The 22,415-nt window shown below is 41.1% G+C and overlaps 1 protein-coding gene across 2 annotated transcripts in view; it reads right to left on the minus strand.

The window, feature by feature from the left end:
* Positions 1-16,711, minus strand: part of LOC140485590 (multimerin-1-like) — a 64,815-nt gene extending 48,104 nt beyond the window's left edge. For both annotated transcript variants that reach the window (XM_072583868.1, XM_072583867.1), the window contains exons 1-2: positions 16,334-16,711; positions 5,190-5,309 (exon numbers count right to left, since the gene is read on the minus strand). In XM_072583868.1, the coding sequence (XP_072439969.1) occupies positions 5,190-5,309; positions 16,334-16,644 (431 nt within the window). In that variant the 5' untranslated portion in view covers positions 16,645-16,711. The remainder of the gene's footprint in view (positions 1-5,189; positions 5,310-16,333) is intronic.
* Between the last annotated feature and the right edge of the window lie 5,704 nt (positions 16,712-22,415).

A 22,415-nucleotide genomic window follows, 5' to 3' on the forward strand; every position in this document is an offset into this window, starting at 1 on the left:
TACATGTGGAAGCATTGGAAAAAGGGAGATTTACCAGGATGTTGCCTGGTCTGGAGGGAAGGTCTTATGAGGAAAGGCTGAGAGACTTGGGTCTGTTCTCAGTGGAAAGAAGAAGGCTAAGAGGGGATTTGATAGAGACACACATGATAATCAGAGGATTAGATAGGGTAGACAGTGAAAGACCTTTTCCTCGGATGATGATGTCAGCTTTTACAAGGGGGCATAGCTACAATTTGAGGGGTGATAGATTTAAGACAAATGTTGGAGGAAGGTTCTTTACTAGGGACTAGTAAGGGCGTGGAATGCCCTGTCTGCCAATGTAGTTAAATCAGCCACATTAGTGAGATTTAAACAATCCTTGGATAAACACATGAATGATGAAAGGATATTGTAGGGGGATGGGCTTAGATTAGTTCACAGGTCGGCGCAACATTGAGGGCTGAAGGGCCTGTTTTGCGCTGTATTGTTCTATGTTCTATATGTAGTTATGAATTTGGCTATCTAACATACCACCTATTTGATACATTAAGGTGAAGGATTACCCAGCCCTGGTACAGTTTTATATAAGCTGCCAGCAAAAACTAACTCTATTGAAGGTATCACTGCAGGACTGTATGCTTGGTACTGGATCAGGGCACAGAGGTTATGAACAAGAAGGTAGTTGCAGCAGTGAGGAATTCAATGAACAGAAGTAAAGGAACACCATACAGAGGAAGAATGATCTCTGGGTATGGGGTTGGGGTTGGGTTTGGGGTTGTATACCACCCAATGGAGAAACAGGATCAGTGGAACCCTGAAACAGAAATCCACCACCTCCTTGGTTATCATAGTCTAAGAACTTAAAGCAATAAAAAGTCAGCAAACGGTGACTTTAGAAAAATAATATCAATTTATAGTTAGATTAAAATCACAGAAGACACAAGAAATGGTTCCACAAAATCATGAGAGTACCACCTTGTAGAATTTTTAAAATTCTAACTCAGGAGAATAAACTTGTGATTTGATTCCATTGTATCAAGTAGATTGATAATTACATTTGACCCATCTTCCTCAATGATTGCATTGGGGAAGATATTCTGGCAGCCGTGGTCATTGAGTTAGATACATTAGAGACATTTAAGTGACTCTTGGATAGGCACCTGGAAGACAGTACAATGAAGGGTAAGTAGGTTAGTCTGATCTTAGAGTAGGATAAAAGATCATCACAACATCAAGGGCTGAAGGGCCTGTACAATGCTGTACTGTTCAATGTTCTATGATTCACTTACTTGTGCACAGTGTTCACAGAGTTACTTTGTTCAAAGCAAAAAGTAAACTTGGACTGTTTTACTGCTGCAAAGGCTAAGTAGGACAGTGAATCAGAGCATTCACAGTGAGTAACAGGTAGCATGGTGTGGAATCAGGGTTTGGGGCAGGGAGAGTACAGCAGAGCCCAAAGATAGGCCTGCTTAGATGGAAGTGAACCAGGAGAAACACCAGGGCCCATGAGTCCTGATGTCTAAAGTTCTTGCGCTGATTTTGGATGCATCACAAAGCTGATCCTCATTTTGAAAAGCTGTTCCTTTTCTGAAGGATACTGTGTCCTTGGTTTTTTCAGAGGGGTTGTAAAACATTCCAGGCTCCGAAATGGCTGGTTTGGTACAGAGATGAAGGGTATTGGGGAGACCTTTTTGTTTATACGTAAACAGATGAGACTTTAGACCAAAGCTTATGCTTTAGAAATGACCTGTATAATGAAAGGAGAGTGGTCATTCCTAAGAGCTGAAGTCTTGATTGAGTCAGTTTAGCTGTGGGCTATGTGGAAACAGGCTGCTAGACTCTCTCTCCTACTGCCCTTCTAACCTCGACCTGTCACTCCTCATTTCATTTTTTGCTCTGTGTTTAAGGGTTTGTATATTGGGACTGCTGTACATATTCAGAACAGCATAATTAAGTCTAGTTTGGGATAGTCTGAGTTTTGTCAGTATTCTATATTCTGTTCTTTGTGTTTTATTCTGTTATTTTGTGAATAAATTTTTGTTGTTTTTAAAATCTGGCAGTCAACCTAGCTAATTTACTCTGGGTAATTTTCACTGTACACTTACCAAAACAAATTGCAAAGTTACGGTCTGGGCTGCCTGCTTAAGAACGTTTTGAGTCGGTCTGGCCTAGTCCACAACAGATGTCACTTGTGTAAGGTCTTTTCGTTTTGTCACAGCTGATTGACTGAGGTTAGATGAAAGACACTGCCGCTTTTGATTGAATCAACTGAGACTACTGCTCACTCATTGGAATGTAAGATCTGAAAATGGTGACAATGACTTAGTTGGAAATGTGAGTGTTCAGCAATTGACCAGTATAGTGTTCGGTAAAGAAGAGGTGTGTGTGTGTGTGTGTGTGTTTGTGTGACATTACATTTAAATCTGTTTCCTCTGCTTCTTTATTCTGACCGAGCTCCCATGACATTATTGCAATATGGCGTGCTTACTCTCCTTAGTCAGGTAATAATCCTTACACACAACAAAGCCTGTTTACTGTTCCATTCGATCATGGCTGACCAACTTTAAACTACAGTTAGCTACTTTGGTTCTGTAACCTTATCATCCTTATCAAGCAAAACATCTATTAATCTTAGTTTTGAAGCCTAATAGACAAGGGTGTCAATAGGAAAGGGGAGCAGAAAGACAAATGGATTTGAGAACATAATTGGGGCAGCCATAGTCTTATCGAATAGCAGAATGGCTTAAAGACCTCCGATTGCTCCTATGTACCTCTGGCTCAGTTGACACCCAAACTCAATGAACTTTTGGGAGAGACAATTTGAGATTTTCACTATCTTGTGTCGTACATACTTCTGGCATCCGAACGTCTAACACTAATTTTTAAGGTTATGCCCTTTGTTTTGGTGTCATCTACCAAAGGGAATAATTTATGACTGTTTACCCTGCCAAATCCTTTAATACCCTTAAATAACTCAATTAGAGCACCCTTAAATCAGATTTACATCCATGACACATGTCTTCTGGCATGCACTTGGTCACAATTAGGCTTGAATTGTTACTTCATAGAACATAGAACATAGAAAAGTACAGCACAGAACAGGCCCTTTGGCCCAAGACATTGTGCTGAGGATTAATCCTAATCTAAAATTAAATAACCTAACCTACGCACCTCTCAATTCACTGCTATCCATGTGCATGTCCAGCAATCACTTAAATATCCCAATGACTCTACTTCCACCACCACCGCTGGCAACGCATTCCATGCATTCACAACTCTCTGCGTAAAGAACCTAACTCTCACATCTCCACTATACCTTCCTCCTAACACCTTAAAACGATGACCCCTTGTGGCGGTCAATCCTGCCCTGGGGAAAGTCTCTCACTATCAACTCTGTCCATACATCTCATTACCTTGTACACATCGATCAGGCCACCTATGTTCCTCCTTCTCTTCAGAAAGAAAAGTCTGAGCTTAGTCAACCTCATTTTGTAAGACAGGCTCTCCAGTCCAGGCAGCATCCTGGTAAATCTTCTTTGCACCCTTTACAATGCCTCCATATCTTTCTTATAATAATGTGACCAGAATTGGACACCAGGGTTTTGTAGGGCTGCAGCAAAACCTCGCAGCTCTTAAACCTGATCCCTCTGTTAATGAAAGCCAAAACAACATATGCTTTATTAACAACCCCATCCACTTGGGTAGCAACTTTGAGGGATCTAAGCACTTGAACACCAAGATCCCTCCCTCTGTTCCTCCACACTGCCAAGAATCCTGTCTTTAATCCGAAATTCAGCATTCGAGTTCGACCTTCCAAAATGCATCTCTTCACATTTGTCCAAGTTGAACTCCACCTGCCACTTCTCAGCCCAGCTCTGCATCCTGTCTATGTCACACTGCAGTCTGCAACTATCCTCGATAATATCAACAGCACCTCCAACTTTTGTATCATCGGCAAATTTATTAACCCACCCCTCAACCTCCTCATCCAAGTCATTTATAAAAACTACAAAAAGCAGAGGCCCAAAAACAGAGCCCTGTGGGACACCACTCACCACTGATCTCCAGGCAGAATACTTTCCATCTACAACCACTTTCTGTCGTCTGTCAGCCAACCAATTCTGAATCCAGAGAGTCAGATCTCCCTGTATCCCACACCTCCTGAGTTTATGAATGAGCCTACTATGGGGAACCTTATCAAATGCCTTGCTGAAGTCTATATACACCACATCCGCTGCTCGACCTTCGTCAACCTCTTTTGTCACCCCCTCAAAGAACTCAATAAGATTTGTCAGACATGACCTGTCCCTCACAAAGCCAAAGTAACTGCTTTTAATCACGCAATGTTTTTCCAAATTGTTATAAATCCTATCCCTCAGAATTCTTTCCAAAATCTTGCTGACCACAGATGTAAGACTGACTGGTCTGTAATTGCCAGGGATTTCCCTATTACCCTTCTTGAAAAGAGGAACAACATTTGCCTCCCTCCAATCCTCTGGTATGACTCCTGTGGAGAGTGAGGAAGTAAAGATCTTTGCCAGGGGTTTAGCAACCTCCTTTCTCATTTCCTGAGGCAACCTTGGATAAATCTGGTCTGGCCCTGGGGACCTTTCAATCTTAATGATTGCCAAACTTTCTAGTACATCAACTTTCTCAATCTCGATCTGTTCAAGCCTGTTTCCCAGCTCCTCAAAGTTCTCATTCAAAAAAAGCCCCCTTTCCTTCATGAAAACTGAAGCAAAAACTCATTTAGGGCTTCCCCTATCTGCTCAGACTTCACGCACAAGTTCCCTATGCTATCCCTGATAAGCCTTACCTTCTCCCTGATCATTCTCTTCTTCTCACATATGAGTAAAATGCATTTGGGTTCTCCCTAATCCTTCCTGCCAAGCCTTTTTTGTGCCCCCCACTTGGCTCTCCTCAGATAACATTTGAGCTCCTATCTAGTAAGCCTGTAATCCTCTAAAGCTGTGCTAGATCCTTGCTTCCTCTACCTTACATAAGCTGCCTTCTTCCTTTTGATAAGAAGCTCCTCTGTTCTCATCATCCAAGGCTCCTTAATCTTACCCCTTCTTGCCTATCAAGTTTCACTTGCAACAACTGCTCCTTAAACTGTTTCCACATGTCTGCAGTGCCCTTTCATAGGTAAACACTTTCTATAATAGGTAACGTTGCAATGTCCACCAATATTGACAAGGAGTGAGACATACCTTGGCTGGCAGTATCCCAATTTCAATGGACATGGGTTTGTTTTCTGCATCACAAATGTCTGTTCATTCTCTATTGTCACGGTAGGCGAGAGTCTTGTATGAACGTAAGCACACCAGTTCCTTGGAAACAAAACAGGAAGCATTAGATATAGTTGGAAAAGGGCTAATTTATTCTTTGAATCTCCTGCTCACTTAATATTATACACAACATGCAGGACCAGCAGAGGAATATGTGAAGTGCTAATGAAACTCCACTGAAAATTACAAGGAGTGAATTAGTTGGAGAGAAGTGTGCCCACCTGGATCCAATCTATTAAATTCACTATAGTTTTGAAGGAATGCTTCAGCAGAAACTCACAAGCAATAAGAGTTGTATTGTGAGTTATGTGTGCTGAATATTACTGAAATATGACAAATGTTGTTCAAGCTCTTTACTTTGCAGTCATCAGAACAAATGCAATGATGCCAAATGTCAAGCAATCATGACAATTTATACAACAGGAGAAAAGAGTGCCGATTGTTTGACAAATCAAATCTGATTGGCAAGGAATTTGCTATGGAAAGGGCACCAAGGAAATAAAGGCTTCCTAAGCTCCTGGATAATTCAATAAAGGCAGAACGCTTTTGAAAATTTCCTTCCTTCTGATTTTTTTGTTAGATGTGATTGGGAATCACTCGCAGAATAATCTTGAGTGTGCTAATTGCTTTACAAATTAATTTAATTAGTTGAGCTCCTAATGAGACTTATTTACAGATGTTTGAAGTAATATCCATTGAGACCTAGGGCAAACAAAAGAAATATGTCCAGACCTTGCACCATTTTTGAATTACTTTTGAATTCCCTAGGATCTTGGAGATCCTATATTTCTGAATTGGCCAAAATACTACCATGGATAAAGCATGCTATTCTCCCGTAGCATAAATTTTTGTTTAAAATTTGACATTCTTGCATTTGTCCTGATGAGTGCAAGTCAAAAAGTTTCAACAACAAAGTTTCAACAACATGTCTGTCTTTCCAACAATGTTCAAATGATTTAATCCTTAGATTTTTAGGACATTTAAGTTTCTAAAATGGTGTGTTTCATTTTGTTGGGATCGTTCTCTTTGTGAAAAGGACATTTCAAATTATCTATCCCCTGTATCCTAACAAATATAGTTTGCTTATTACTTTTAACTAAATGTATAGATATTTGCTAGGATTTAATATTGGACTGAATGGCTTCCTCCTCTACTGTAAATTACACTGAAAAGAGAAACAATTTGGTCTGCTGTGGAAATCCAGAACTGGAGGGAGGTCACAGTACTAAAATGAAAACCTGCACATTTAAAAGGTGACATAACCAAGCATTCTTCCACACAAAAGGTAATGAAGATCCAGAACACTCCCTCAGAAGAGACTGTAGATACCGAAGGACAATTGGAGCTTTGAAGACTAAGATTGATCAGTTTCTCTTTGATAGGGATATTAAGAGATATGGAGAGTTGGCGAACAAATAAAATGCAGGTAGAAAGCAGGGCCTTGATCTAACAGAATATGAGAATAGCCCTGAGGGGCTGAATGGACTCCTCCTTGTCTTTGGCTCCAGTTTGAAGAAAAAATTCACAAAAGACTGCGTTGTCACTTGCTGAAGAGATTTTTTCTTCAATAAAATGTAAACTAGAAAGAGTCAATGGTGTTTGTTGACCTTGACCAATTATATTGGCCCATAGAAGATTATACTTACTTGTTCAAATAAATTCATTTTAGTGGAAATTTGATCTGTAACCTAACTCACACAATTTCAAACCCACTTTATTTTCAATCTGCCAATTTTCTCCAGAACCTTTTACCTTCTAAATAAGGTAACTTTTTCTTTCACTTTATCCTGGCTTCAATTGCACTTGCTATCATGACACATAATTGTGTACCTTAAACTGATGCAGGGCCTAGGCAGGGGGTCATTGAATTCCTGTTGAGTTATCAAACAGAGGACAGAACTGTGGCAATTAAGCCCATTGAACCCTCATTGACCCTGCTCTGCCATTTAATAAGACCATGGCTGATCTGATTGTGACTTGAAATGCACATTCCTGACTATCGCTGATAACCAATCACCCCCTTGCTTATCAACAATCTATCCACCTTAACCTTAAAGATATTGAAAGACTTCTGCTTCTGTTGTTTTTCACCAAGAGAATTCCAAAGACTCATGACCCACTATGTGGAAAAATATTTGCCTCATTTCTGTTTTAAATGGATGACCTCTGATTTTTAAACAGTGATTTCTAGTTCCAGATTCTCCCATGACAGGAACTGCTTCTCCACATCTACCATCTCTAGATGACCCCTCAAGATTGCTCTTGTTATATGTTTTAATCACCAATCATTCATTGTGATGTGGGATCAAAAACCTAAATGCTTTTAGTTTTGTTCCCACAGAAGGTTACAGCCAATAATTTCCCCCTTCCTTCCTCCACATAATTCAACTTATAAATTTCCAACTCATGGCCAGTTACTCATCCTGCACAATGAGAGGGGTTTAGCCTTTATGTGCAGCAAGAGTGGTTGACTGGAATTGACATTGGGAGATTGCAGTTAGCCTCAATATCCAGGGAATTGTTGGATTGGACGGAAGATGAGTGGGCGGCACGGTGGCACAGTGGTTAGCACTGCTGCCTCACAGTGCCAGAGACCCGGGTTCAATTCCCGCCTCAGGCAACTGACTGTGTGGAGTTTGCACGTCCTCCCCGTGTCTGCGTGGGTTTCCTCTGGGTGCTCCGGTTTCCTCCCACAGTCACAAAGATGTGCGGTTAGGTGAATTGCCCATGCTAAATTGCCCGTAGTGTTAGTTAAGGGGTAAATGTAGGGGTATGGGTGGGTTGCGCTGCGGCGGGTCAGTGTGGACTTGTTGGGCCGAAGGGCCTGTTTCCACACTGTAATGTAATCTAATCTAATCTAATGAAAGGCATCATCCAGCATTCCCACACTTCATCACTGTTCAGTGACTTGTTTTAGAAAAGCGCATGTGTGGTTGGTCAGAGAATAGCATCAATCTTGGGTATCAATAACCTCTTCAGCACAGTCAGAGCTGGCTCAGTGATTAGCACTACTGCCTCACGTGCTGTTCAATTTCAACCTTGGGTCTGTACGGAGTTTACACATTCTCCCCGTGTCTGCGTGGGTTTCTTCCCCATGTTCTGGTTTCCTCCCAGTCCAAAGATGTGCAGGTAAGGTGGATTGAACATGCTAAATTGCTCATAGTGTCCAAGGATGTGCTGGTAAGGTGGATTGACCATGCTAAATTGCTCATAGTGTCTAGGGATGTGCAGGCTCGGAGGATTAGGATTTCAGAGTATGGGGGGTGGGTTTGGGTGGACTGCTCTTCAGAGTGTGGGTGTGGACTTGATGGACCAAATGGCCTGCTTTCACACTCGAGGCCATTCTTTGAATGGTGTATCTGGAGCAGTCCCTCAGTAATAAATCAATCTTTTCAGAAGAGAGGGGTGGAAATTAATTAGCAGGAACATATTTCCAATCCCGAGTAGTTCCTAACGAACGTAAGAATTGTCTTTTGGAATGCATTCACAACTGAATTTTGCAGTTGACCACCTTTGGAGAACCCCATTATGTTTGCTGCTATTGTTTCAGTTTCGTTCATGCACTCATGGACCAGCAGATGGTAGCATTGTACAGCACAGGCCAGGTTAGGTTCACTTCACACTCACTGAGATTTGTGTATCTGGGAGTAAACCATGAGGACTTGTTGTAGTTCCGACTGCATAACAGTCTCATGCCCAGAGTGTGCAACGTAAGTGAAAGCACTGTCATATACATCACTGTCATTAATGCTGGGGATGCCAGAATTTCCATAGCATTAAAAACACTTCATAAGGGAAGGGCGAAGGTTGGGGATGGAGGTGGGGTAAATTAATCAAGAGGGAGTTCCACCGGATTTTGGACTGAATTTTATCAGAACCTGAATGATGTGGGCTATGCTGAGAAATCTTGGAGAACCACCGAAATTCAGTGAGGCCTTTTTGACATAGTGAATAACTCATTGCATTTTTTAACGAAGTTGTTTAGATTAAACTCCCTACAGCATGGAAACAGGCCATTCAGTCCAACAAATCCACACCAACCCACCCAGACCCTCTGACTAATGCAGCTAACACTATGGGCAATTTAGCATGGCTAATTCACCTGACCTGCACATCTTTGGATTGTGGAAGGAAACCCACACAGACAAGAGGAGAATGTACAAACTCCACACAGACAGTCACCCAAGTTGGGAATCGAACGAGGTCCCTGACACTGTGAGGCAGCAGTGCTAACCACCGATCAACCCCCAAGGGGCGTAACAACAAACACAGACCCTGCAAGTGCGAACCTGCCACTTACGAACCCCAACACTAAACTGGTCGGTGTGGGGATTGAACCCACGACCTTGGAGTTATTGGCACTGCTCTAATCATCAGAGCTAACTAACCAAAACCAATGATTATTTCTGGAAATCGAGGTGCAATTCTTATTAGGCAGCCGCGAGTTGCCTATTTAGGGACATTATTGCTTAATAACTGCAATTCTACCTCATTAATATTCAGCTTTCTGTCCTAACAGCTGCCACAAGCAAACTAAATGTTAACAGTTCTCAATGTGGAAGTCAGAGTGGGCATCTGGTTACTCCAGCTCATTGTTTGCTCCAAAGGACCACCCTGCTGGACATCTGGTGTCAACATCTGAAAACATGCTCCATGGGCACCAGTCACATCCATGGACATTGGCACCAGACGTGTGTCAGCCTCTAACAACCCTCATGGCACATAAATTATTTACTTACAACACACTTCTGCATTTCAATACTGCACTTTGTCTCAACTCTCATTGTAATATTGCAGCAAGGAAACTGTCTGCTCAGGGACATGCGCCCAGTGCATGGACTGGACCAGGTTGCATCTCCAGACTGCTCACTCGTTCTCTTGGCACTCAATCATTTGGAACCTACTAGGATGCTTGCAACATCCTTGCATTGCTTCACCTTGCCTTTTTGCACCTAGCCTCTCAGCCAGAGTTACCACACACACGATACAGCCGTCTTACTTTGCCATTTGACATGGAAGCGAAGGATGGAAGCATGTCACACTGGTCAGCAGTCTTCAGTCAAATTCAGGAGGAGAGCTTTTGGTCCTGGGCACAGTATGTCAAGGGCAGTCTCCAAGACCAGTCCATGGCTTTGGACACAATCAGTCAGTGGTTTAGGATGAATAGAGTTAGCATTTTTGCCACGGGGGAAGGACCTGAATGTCAGGCAGACTGCCATCTATCCTGACTCTTTCTGCCCTATGATGAACTGTTTACTTGTTAGATTGAGAGAGAGGTGGGAATGAAGGGGCAGATGAAAGGGGTTGGCACAGCTGGTATTTCCAGTGCAGGTGGGCCAAGTGAGTGAGTGGGCAGTGCAGACACTGTGTTTTGTTGGGAGTTAAGGTGGTGATAGCGAGTGATGGAAGGTGTTGCTGGCAATAGTGAGAGCATGAGGTAAAATCAATGACTGCAGATGCTGGAAACCAGATTCTGGAGATTAGTGGTGCTGGAAAAGCACAGCAGTTCAGGCAGCATCCGAGGAGCAGTAAAATCAACGTTTCGGGCAAAAGTCCTTCATCAGGAATACAGGATTCCTGATGAAGGGCTTTTGCCCGAAACGTCGATTTTACTGCTCCTTGGATGCTGCCTGAACTGCTGTGCTTTTCCAGCACCACTAATCCAGAATAGTGAGAGCATGAGCCTTAGTAGGCAGAGATACAGTGAGTGTGAGGTATTGGAGAGAGCATGTTGGCAGCCATGCTGCTAGAATAGAGAACTTTCTTAACCTTCTTCCTACATTCCTCCGGATGGCTGAGACTGCACTGACTTGATGACAACCACAGAGCAGGCTGGCATTATCTGGTGTCATGGCCTCCAGTAATGATCCTGGGGGTAGAGACAGTCCCTGCTCTGCACCACCCTATTCATTGGGGCCTCCAGATCCTTCTCCGGAAAGCGGAGCACCAATTTCTCGCTGTGTGTCCAGAGCAAATATCATGAGTCACACAGGACAATTCTAAACTGACAATGCTGGGCTGTGTGCAGAACGACCTTTTAAAGGGATGCAGTGCAGTTCAAGATGTCCTGGTGATAGCCAGTTGTTCTGAGACCAGCAAGTGGTCAAATGGAGGAAGAGTCAGATGAGAGGTGCACCGTAGGAACAGGGGTAGCTGGCTAATTAGGTGAGTTTGATCAGAAAACTCACTAGGCTTTGGGGAGAGAAATCCAAAATGAAACTCAATTAAACAATTAGTCAGAAAAAGTAAGATTCGGCCCAATGCATTTTACCAGTCTTAGTTGAGAGATGAATATTAACCATTGGAAATGGGGGAGAACCCTAAGCTTTTTAAAAATAGTGCAGTAGAATTGTTTGTATTCACCCAGGAGAACAGACTGCATGGTGTGGTGTGTCCTCAGGCATACAGGACAGAAGGTGCAGGTTTGGTAAAGGTCAGGTGATGCAGGGACGAACCATGTGCAACAAAGTGAGGCTGTGGCCAGCTGGAGAGATTGAGAAAGGGACAGGAAGTTCAGGGAATAGAGACTGAAAGGAGTGCTGCTTCTCCTGCCTCCACTAACATTCAGCAACTGTGGAATGGACAGCCACTCCCCAGTGCCTCTCCTCACCTTACTATGGGTTAGTGTTTCACTGGGCTCCAATCTACCTCGTGTCATTCTCATTTGTATTGAAGTACCTTCAGGAACCTCTAAAAGCAGTGGAATCACTGAATTGTTACACTGCAGGTGGAGGCCATCTAGCCCATCACATCTGTGCTAGCTCACCAAATGAGCATAATGACTTCATACTACTCACCCTCCCTTTTTACCATAACTCTGTACTTTATTTATATGTCAATAATTATTTAAAGCCCCCTTGAATGCATCAATTAAACATCTCCACCATATTTCCAGACAGTGTATTCCAGACCTGAATCAATCACTTGGTGAAAAAGTTAAAAATCACACAACACCAGGTTATAGTCCAACAGGTTTAATTGGAAGCACACTAGCTTTCGGAGTGATGCTCCTTCATAAGGTCGCAGTGGAGGGCTCAATCCTAACACACTGAAAAAGGTTTTCCTCACTTCGCATTTACTTCTTTTACGAACACTTCAAATCTGTTCTTGATCCTTTTATGAGACAGAACAGATTCTCCCTGTCTATTCTGTCCAGCCCTCTCATGATTTTGAAATAATGATTCAAATCTCTTTTTCGCTTTCTCCTCTACAGGGAAAACTGTCCCACCTTCTCGAATCTACCTTCAAATCTGAATTTTCTCATCATCCATTCTTGTAAACTTCTCACTCTCTCCAATATAACAAGCAGAGAAACAGAATCCTTCCATTTTAACTGCACTCCCATTCCAGGCTCAGTGTGCTGATTTCCACGGTCAAGTAGCCCATCTGTACTTTGGACATCCACTCACACATGAAAAATGGCCCTTTGTAGAAGATACCATAGATGTACCAGCACTCACTGATACTGGACTGTAATCAAATCAGTGGCTTCATGAAAGATAGAGCTAACAGAAAGGAGAGAGATATGAAAGTAAAACTTTGTTCAAAAGCAACAACAATTTGCTTTGAGATACAACCTTCCATGTTGTAAAACATTCCAAGGCGCTTAATAACATTGCTACCAAATTCAATTTTACAACACTACACAAATACCATTTAAGGAGATATTAGGTTTGTAAGGAAAGTTTTAAGGACTATTTTGAAGGTAAAGGCTAAATCAGAGAGATGGAACAGTTGAAGGATACAGTTTAAGATCTAGACTGCTGAAGACCACCAATGGTTTAGTCACTAAAACCACAGACGTGCCAGAGGTGACAATTTGGAGATTCTCAGTTTCATTTTATCTTTCCTTCCTTTTTTTCTCTTCCTCTTTTCTTCCCTTTCTTTCTGAGAAAGAAAGAACAGGGTATTTTCAAGATGGTGAGAGGACTGGAACTGTGAGGAGAGGTTTAGGAGTGTCGAAATCTTTAAAAACTAAGTCAGACTCATAGATGTTTACAGCACGGAGGGAGGCCATTTGGTCCATTGTGTCTGTTTCAGTCAATAAAGATCTGACCATAATGTTCCCAATTTCGAAACCTGGAGGATACGGTAATGTAAGCGAATACCTTAATATTGCTTAAATGTTATGAGAGTTTCTGACTCAACCACCCTTTCAGCAATCAGTTCCCGACTCCCACCATGTTCTGGATGAAAAAAACACTTCTCAATTCTCCTCTTGAGCCTTTTATCTTTTAACTTAAATCTCCACACCTTCTGAGCATTGACGCCTCTACTAATGCAAAATATAGCTTCCTATCCATCTAACTCTGCCACACGTAATCTTATTTACCTCTATCAAGTCCCCTCTCAACCCTCGCTGCTCCAAGGAAACCACCCCAGCCTATCCAATCTTTCCTCTTAACCCAGACCCTCCAGCCAGGCAGCGTCATGGGAAATCTCCTCTGTACCCTCTCTAGTGCAATCACATCCCTCCAATAATATGGTGATCAGAACTGCACTCATCACAGTTGTGGCCTAACTAATGTTTACTGCACTTCCAGCATAACCTCCCCGTTCTTGTAATCTATACCTCAGCTAATAAAGGCAAGTATCCCACTTATCTTCTAAAGCACCTTTTCTACCTGCTTGACTAGCCCCAGGGATCTTTGGATACACACACCAAGGTCCCTCTGATCATTAGTATTTTCCAGGATCCCACCATTGATTGTGTTATCCCTTGCATTGTTCAGCAAAATGAAATCACTTGAAAGTTTAGAATGTTACAAAGAGTTCTGAATGTTCTTTCATATCATTGACAGTTCTTTGTCATCCCTGACAGTACCAATGAAGTTACGCACCTTTCAGTCTTGTCTGCTTTTTAACAATCCCAAGGGGAGCCCAGCCTGCTTCAAGTAGTGTCTGACATCTCTCATAGATGTGCCAGGACCATATTCAAGAGGATACCTCACCTCTCCAAAAGGGTACTGTGGCTTTCCCAACAAACCTGCCCCTACCAAGCCTAGCCTGCACACTTTAGCTTTCGGTCACCCATCTCACCAAAATCGCACAGAAACAGAGGAAGTTGCTGCTTCACATGGGCAGCTGACCTCAGAAACTAAAGGTGTGCAATTCAGAATTGGTGTCCATTTTCCCCTCACTCCTCTGCCATACCCTGCACAAATCGAAGAGGCTGAGATTGGGGATGGGTCCTCCAGAATCACCCTCTGACAACATCTCCATGCAACATAAGGGGTCTTGGAGCAAGGGTATGGTAGCCCAGTGGTTATATCACTACATTAGTAATCCAGAGGCCTGTAGTAATGAGGCAGGAGCAAATTACTGCAGATGCTGGTCCTACACTGGAAACAAAAAAATGCTGGAGGTCACAGTGAGTCAGGCCTCATCACTGGAGAGAAAGCAAGCTAAAGTTTTGAGTCTAGATGACTCTTTATCAGAGCTGATGAAGAGCCATCTGGAAGCGAAACGTTAGTTTGCTATCTCTCCATGGATGCTACTCGACTCCTGTGATATCCAGCATTTTTTTGTTTTCAGTTCTTACCTGTAATAACAATCCTGAGTTTAAATCCTGACAAGATAACAGGGGAATTTAAGTATGAATCTGATCTTCATAATGATGACCATGAAGCTATCAGGTCACCATAAATGTCGCTCTTTCACAAATCTTGGCTGTTCTAATTGGTTTGCTACTGTAAGTGACTCCGGATTCAGAGCAATGTGCTTGATTCTTAACTGGCCTTTGAAATGGTCCAGCAAACCATTCACTTCAAGGACATCTGAGGATTTGGTCTTGTGCTGGTATTGTCAACAACACCCACATCCCACAATAACAAGCTGACGCCTGTCCATAGTCAGTGCATGCGATATAAAGTGGGAAATAGAAAAACAAATATTTTTAAAATAATAAAAACACGTTTCCTTTCCAAGGTGATGATTTAGTGGTGTTGTCTCCAGACTATTAATCCAGAGACCCAGGTAATGTTCTGGGGACCTGGTTTTCAATCCCACCATGGCAGATGAAGGAATTTTGAATCTTAAAAAAATCTAGGATTAAAAGTCTAAAGCTAACCATGAAATCATTGTCGATTGTCGGAATTACCCACCTGATTTAATAATATCCTTTAGGGAAGGAAACTATTGTCCTTAACTGGTCTATGACTCATGTGACACCAGACTGCAGAAACGTGGTTGACTCTTTACTGTCCCTTGGGCAATTAGGGACAGGCATTGAATGCTGGCCTCACTGGTGACACCCACATTCCATGAATGAATAAAACGAAATAGAGTATGGCTCATCCTGTTGAACTGTTGCAGTGTTCATGATTTTTTTTTTAATGAAGTGCTTCAGTTCAATGATGCATATTTTCAGAGAGTAGTAAGCCTTCTAATGTCAGATCTGTGCGTCACTTTTTTAGGGAAGGGGGGATATCCGGATTTAGATAACAATCGGCAGTTGGAGCCCTGTCAGTTTTCCGTTTGCTGCTCTGGGAGTAGGGATACCAATTGTGGCGTTCTCGTACTAGTGGTACCACACCAAGCACTTCTTTCTGTTCCTTACGACTTAGCATTGTAATACATGGTCACATTAGTGACTGAGCCATCTCACTCTACATATGCTCTTACATTGACAATTAAACTCTGAATCATGGAAGTTAAAGTAATGGTCTTGTTTCCTGGATACTTGTTCCTGCTTGGATAATGTAAGATAAAGTCTGGATAGTGCAACCTGCAATGTAAACAATGATAGGAATTGCTAAGTACAAATAGATAGAGACTACTAATTTAGATTTCTCTGTGCAGAAAGACACAGGCAGGTATCGAGCTTCCAGATTTCTGAATACAGACAGATCGTGAAATAGAGAGAGAGCCTGAAATCAACATGCCCTATAATATAAAGTTTCTTCACTGTTCTAATGAAGAATTACTGGACTCAAATCATTAACTCAACTCTCTCCACTCAGGTGCTGCCAGGCCTGCTGAGTATCACCAGCAATTTCTGTTTTTGTTTCAGATCTCCAGTATCCACAGTTCTTCATTTTATTATGCAAAGTTTTTGTTGTACTTACTTTCCCCTGGCTGTTTCAAAGTTTGGATGGCTGCTTCCAGACTGACTGTAAAAAGGACGTTTCAGCCTGGAGCTGGATTTGTACACTCCTTTTTCTGCACGGTAATCCACTTGCCTTGGAGATCTGTTGGAAGATGCACTCTGATCAATCAGCTTTCCAAGCCCATTTTTCTCCTTCTCTGTTGTGCTAAAACTGCTTCCATTCTTAATCATTCCAAATACTGCTGACCTTACTGGGGATTTTGCAACAAGTCCCCCATTGCAAACTACTGAAAAAGGAAAGGCTATCCCCAAAATAACAAGTGACCACATTCTTGCAGAATTGAAAATATAACTCCTTCTTTGTGCAAATTCCACCCTCCGTCTGGCATCCCCTGCTCACAAGAGTCTGCGAGAACAGGATGAGCTTGCTTTTTTGCCAGCTTTTATACCTTGTTAGAAAGGAAACAACATCTGCATTTTGGAAGTGACATAAGGAAACAGAAGGGCCCTTCCCAGGAAGTTTGGAAAAAAAAGTTTGATGCTGTTTCTGTAAGCCCCACAGACAGAGGGGAAAAAGCATTATTGATTCTTGTGAGGGAAATGAGAAATTTCATTTGCATTATATTAGAGATGAAAGGTGAAGATGTTGATATCCCTTGTTGTCTGAACTCCTCCTGCTGCAACAGCCTTCAGGAAATGAATGGAGACAAAAGAATATTCTTGTCAAATTTAGATTATTGTTGCAAAGCTGAAAGTCTGGAATTGAGTTTTTTTTTCAAAAGTTCACTATTTTCCAGAGATTAGTGGCTGGGTTGCTTTATTTATTTTTGTTAACCTTATTTGTAGTAATTAATTTGTATTGTAATTAATTAAATTTGGAAATAATAGCTGATTCTTGAGTTGTGAGTAATTTATTTTTATAAACCTATTTCTCTAATCAATCTGTTCAGGGATGTTACTACACAGCTCTGGAGCATGTAGGACTTGAACACAGGCCTCCAATTTCAGGAGTAAGAATACTACCGCTACACTACTGAACACCTGAACTTCAAGCAGCTGGATGGGATGTTCATTATAGGAACTGCCCAATGTTACTTTCTGTTGACCTCAGTGAAGAGGGGAGAAAAATATTGAACATTTTACCGTTGGATGGTCTCCAAAAAAATTCTAAAGCAAACTTCTAGTCTCTCTCTTTAATACTATTAGATCTACTGTCCGTACATTGTGAGAAATACATTTTATCTATTAACCATTTTAAGCTGAATAATGTTTAAGACCAGCTTTTGAAAGCCTTATTCAATATCTTGGCAAATGGTTTTGCTTCAGTTATGTCCATTATGAAGTTGCTTATGTTGTACTTAAGCTTTGAACCAGAAGGACATAACTTTGTTGTGCAGCCTTTTTTACAGAAAGTAATACTAATGCATCTCACTTAGTTGTAATCAGATCTTTCCCTGATTGCTTTCTTCAGGACCATAACCTTTAATGTGGAATTGGTCCCTATCCAGTCATTCCTGCTGTAGTAATAATTCATGCACAAGATAATTTTTTTTATATAAAATACCTCTTTTATATTGATATGCCTTTGTCTGATTGTCAGTTCAGTTAAGAGGATTTTTCCATCCATTTTTACCCTGCATTATAAAAATGTTTGACCATCTTAGTTCTGCTACGATGTTGACACCTCTTTGGTTTTGTATATGTAGCAAAGGCTTTGTAATGCTAGGTGTGACAATGTGAATTTCATAGAATCAGACAGTACAATAGAGGCCCTTTGGCCCATCAAGTGTGTTCTGCTAAAATTATGCTATACCTAACTCTAGTCCTACTTATCAGCATTAGGCCCATAGCCTTAATTCTTTTGGCCATTTCAAGTGTTCATCCAAAGGTTGTGAGGTTACCTACCTCTATTACCCTCCCACGGCAGTGCATTCCACACCCACACCACTCAGAATATTTTAAGGGATTTGGGCCATCCTCAATAAAAGCAGAAAGGATAACCATAGATGGGGAACTGGTGTTACCTAGTGGGCAAAGGACAATAATGGTTTCTATAATAATCTTTTTTTTGTACTGTACTATTTGAACACTGATATTATGCCTCACATCCTAAAATTAACATGCCAATAAAGAGTCAACTTTGAATCATTGAATGTCAGTCCTAAAGGTCTTCACCTTTTTTTCTTACATAAGGCCTAAGTTGAGTCAGCTGTTTCACCTTTATTGGCAGAAGATATTTTAATTTGTTCAGCTCTCTTTGCTATAACTGCATTTTTTTCTGTAATTAATCTTTGAGCTGTGGAAAGCTTGGAGCTTCCTGTCAGATTTGATTGCTTATCAGATGTCTACTTAAGGTCTGTTTGAAGACGAATGGTGTAGCTTTGACATTTGTGGCAGGATTACTATCTGGTATCTCCACAAATTGGATTGAAATAAGTTGTAGGATGTAACAGATGACCTGCTGTTATTTTGTGGAACTGAAGCTAGGATCATGCGAGCAATTTTAATAGGAAATGAGATTGCCAGCAACCTTTTGGACACCTCTTCTGAATTAGGGAATTGATTTATCTGAGGTTTGTCTGACCCACGGTCATGTGATCTCTCTTTTTGACAGCACCAGAATTTTTTTATTAATTGTAAAGTATTTTGGTTACAAATAAAAGTTGTTGGTACATGAAGACCATACAGTACAATTTCAGGATAACAGTTCTCTTACCATGTTACTGATATACTGTTACTTGCTTTAACCTTCCACCACTGGGGTGGATGGTAACAGCCCCAAAGAGAAGCTCTGGTGAAAGACCATTGACCTGAATCATTCAGTTGATTTTTCTTGCAAGAAATAGGAAACTGGTTCAGTCTAGATTGTGAAGTTAGAAGTGACAGTGATTGTCCATGAGTTGGATTCTTACTCAGGTAAGGGATATACCTGCCATCCAATTACACTGCGTCACGATGAGTATAGATCCTGCAGGATGACTGTCTTTTTAAAATAGTTCTCAAAGTATTCCTGCATCTAAGACAGTAAAATTGTGGCTTTCAAACCAATCACTGACATACACAATTCTCTTGGTAAACTCATTTCTACCTTCATTGAAGCCAATACCAGAGAACAAATCAGTGCATGCGCAATCTTGGATGTGTTTAAGGTAATCTTTGTGTGTAGAACTCATCTGATATATTTATCTCCACATAGACCACTACCTTGTGCTTCTTATCACCTTAGGTAGCTCTTCTATTGTTTCCTTATTCTATATTACTCTAAGTAAGATGTGTAACTCAATTCAATGTTTTACACCATGCCACTAACCTTCATAATATATTTTTCTCTCCTGTTTTACCCTATACACAACACAGTATTGTTATATTAGTCATAGAGATGTACAGCATGGAAACAGACCCTTCGGTCCAACTCTTCCATGCTGACCAGATATTCTAACCTAATCTAGTTTAATTTGCCAGCACTTGGCCCATATCCCTCTAAATCCTTCCCATACATATACCCATCCAGATATCTTTTAAATGCTGCAATTGTACCAGCCTCCACCAAAATCCTTGGGCAGTTCACAGCTACCAAACCTTCTTCCTGGTATTAGTCTAAGCTACTGATACCGTGTAGGACAGATGTCCACATGAAGTTTTTGTCAGAAGATAGGGATAACCTTGACGAACAATGAATTGGTTTATTATGTATTACTTAGTAGTTAGTTACATTACATCTGAGATACATGACGCTCTCTTGTGATACATCAGGCTCAATTTATAAGTAAGTTAACTTTACTGAAATAAAGCAACAGCTTTATTAACAAGCACAGAAGGGCTAGCTCCTCCCAGGATCGATTCTTTTATCCCTTAGGGTTGGTGCTGATCTCATTGTGTCAGTTAGCCCTTTCAGGTACTAACTGCCTTATACAACAGTACTTTTGCTTCTTCCAAACCATATCACTCACACTTCCCATCTGAATTCCTATCTAGACCTATTTCATAATAACATCCTGAAAAACAATAGCCACATCAAGCAGATAAATCTAATTGAACTGATTGTAACACTTGCTTTGCAGTGCATATATGAATGAGTTAGAGAGATTCTGTTCAGGTAAAATCACTTCGCTACTGGAACTCCCATCATGAAGATAGTAACAGGTAAGGTTGCCAAAGTCTCAGAGAGAAACGGTTAACGGTGGTTTAAGCAGAGGTCACCATGTCTCAGGGGAGGGGAGAAAGTGAGAAGGAGAGTACTTCATGGTAACCTCAACTGGAACCAGAATAGAACCCAAGCTGTAAGCATTGCTCTAGACTGCAAGCCATGCACACGGCCAGCTGAGCCGACCAATACATGTCACTAAAATAATACAATATGCCCTATTGAAGTGGAATTTTAGTCAAGATGTTTGCAATCAAAAAAAGTTTAAAATTCCCAGAAAAGCTCAGCTGATGTGTCAGAATTATTCAAAAGATTTCATGGCAATGTTGATGTTGGACACTGGGGCACGTTGAGTCCCATGAAACCAATTTCCTTAATTCATTAACAGTACAGGCTAACCTTCAAATTATAATCATTTGTCATGATGCTGATTTAAAGTTCGAATTGGTCAGGTCTCTCTAACTTTACAAAATCTATGAATGAGCATTTCGTCCATGCCTATAATACCATATGCCTGTACCTAAATTATCATGTCAACTTGTGATCCTCATTATACAGGTTGAGGAAACCAGCTCAAGTGAAATCGGATATACTTCCTTATTACTGTCATTTATCATATCTCCTCAGTGTTAAAATGTAATTATGTTTTTTCTTTGAGTTATGAATTAGAATTTACATTAACTCTTTAACTGGTCACTAAAACATATGAAGATATAATTGAGGTAGTTGGCAGAATGGTGAAGAATTCACAGTTTTATAACAAACAAGCTACCTGTGTCTTAAGAATCCCTGCAGCATGGAAGCAGGCCATTTAGCTCATCAAGTTCTCACCGACCCACTGAAGAGTATCCCACCTAGACCCATGCCTCTAACCTATACCTTTAACCCTGCATTTCCCACAGTCAAGACACCTAACCTGCATATCTTTGGACTATGGGAGGAAACTGGAGCACCCGGAAGAAATTCACACAGACACAGGGAGAACATGCAAACTCCACAAAGGCAGTCACCCAAGGGTAGAATTGAACCCGAGTCCCTGGCACTGTGAGGCAGTAGTGCTAATCATTCTTGCATTGTATCACCCAAAGCTGAATAAAACATAACAATGAGACTCAGAACAACAAACAAGGATATTCAGCAGCTCATAGCTCTCTTGTGGAATCAGTCTATTTCTTTTTAAAGTGTTCACTGTTTAGCTAGCTATGTATCAACATTAATTTTGGCAAAGCAATTACTAAAGCTGCTTCGGTGAATGATAATTGAAATAAAACTGTTCTCAATCTATGCATGAAATAAGGAAGTTGTATTTTCTCATTAGGAAGTCTTATGATAACACCAGCACAGCTTCTGTCTCTCTGATATATTAGCTCGATATGATTCAGCATTTTGTTTTTAAACAAAGGGTTCCAATCAGAGTCAGTTCTCAGTCAGAATAGTGTGATTTCTTTCTGTTGTTTTTAAAGTTCATAAACATGAAATAAATATCCTTTGAATTCCTAGTTCAACTCATTATCAACAATCACTGGTAATGTGTATGAAACAACTTATTAACTGGATGGTGTTGAGCTCCTTGATTGTGTTCTGGATGTAGGTTTGCTCACCAAGCTGGAAGGTTCATTTCCAGACGTTACGCCATCCTATTAGGTACCATCTTCAGTGGGCCTCAGGCGAAGCACTGCTGAAAATTCCTGCTTTCTATTTATATGTTTGGGTTTCAACCAACTAACACAAAGAAACCCAAATATATATCCCCAGACACGTGAAGGGTATTCAAGTGCCTTGTAAATGGTGGTCTGGATCTCGAGAGTCAGAAAGTGAGTTACTTACTGCAAAATTCTTACCCTCTGACTTGCTCTTGTAGACACAGTATTTGTATGGCTAGTCCAGTTAGTTTCTTACTTGTGGTAACCCCAGGATGTTGACAATGGGTGATTCAGTGATGGTAAAGCTGCTGAAC

The sequence above is a fragment of the Chiloscyllium punctatum genome, chromosome 14 (genome assembly GCF_047496795.1).
Source record: "Chiloscyllium punctatum isolate Juve2018m chromosome 14, sChiPun1.3, whole genome shotgun sequence".
NCBI classification, from domain to species: Eukaryota; Metazoa; Chordata; class Chondrichthyes; order Orectolobiformes; family Hemiscylliidae; genus Chiloscyllium; species Chiloscyllium punctatum.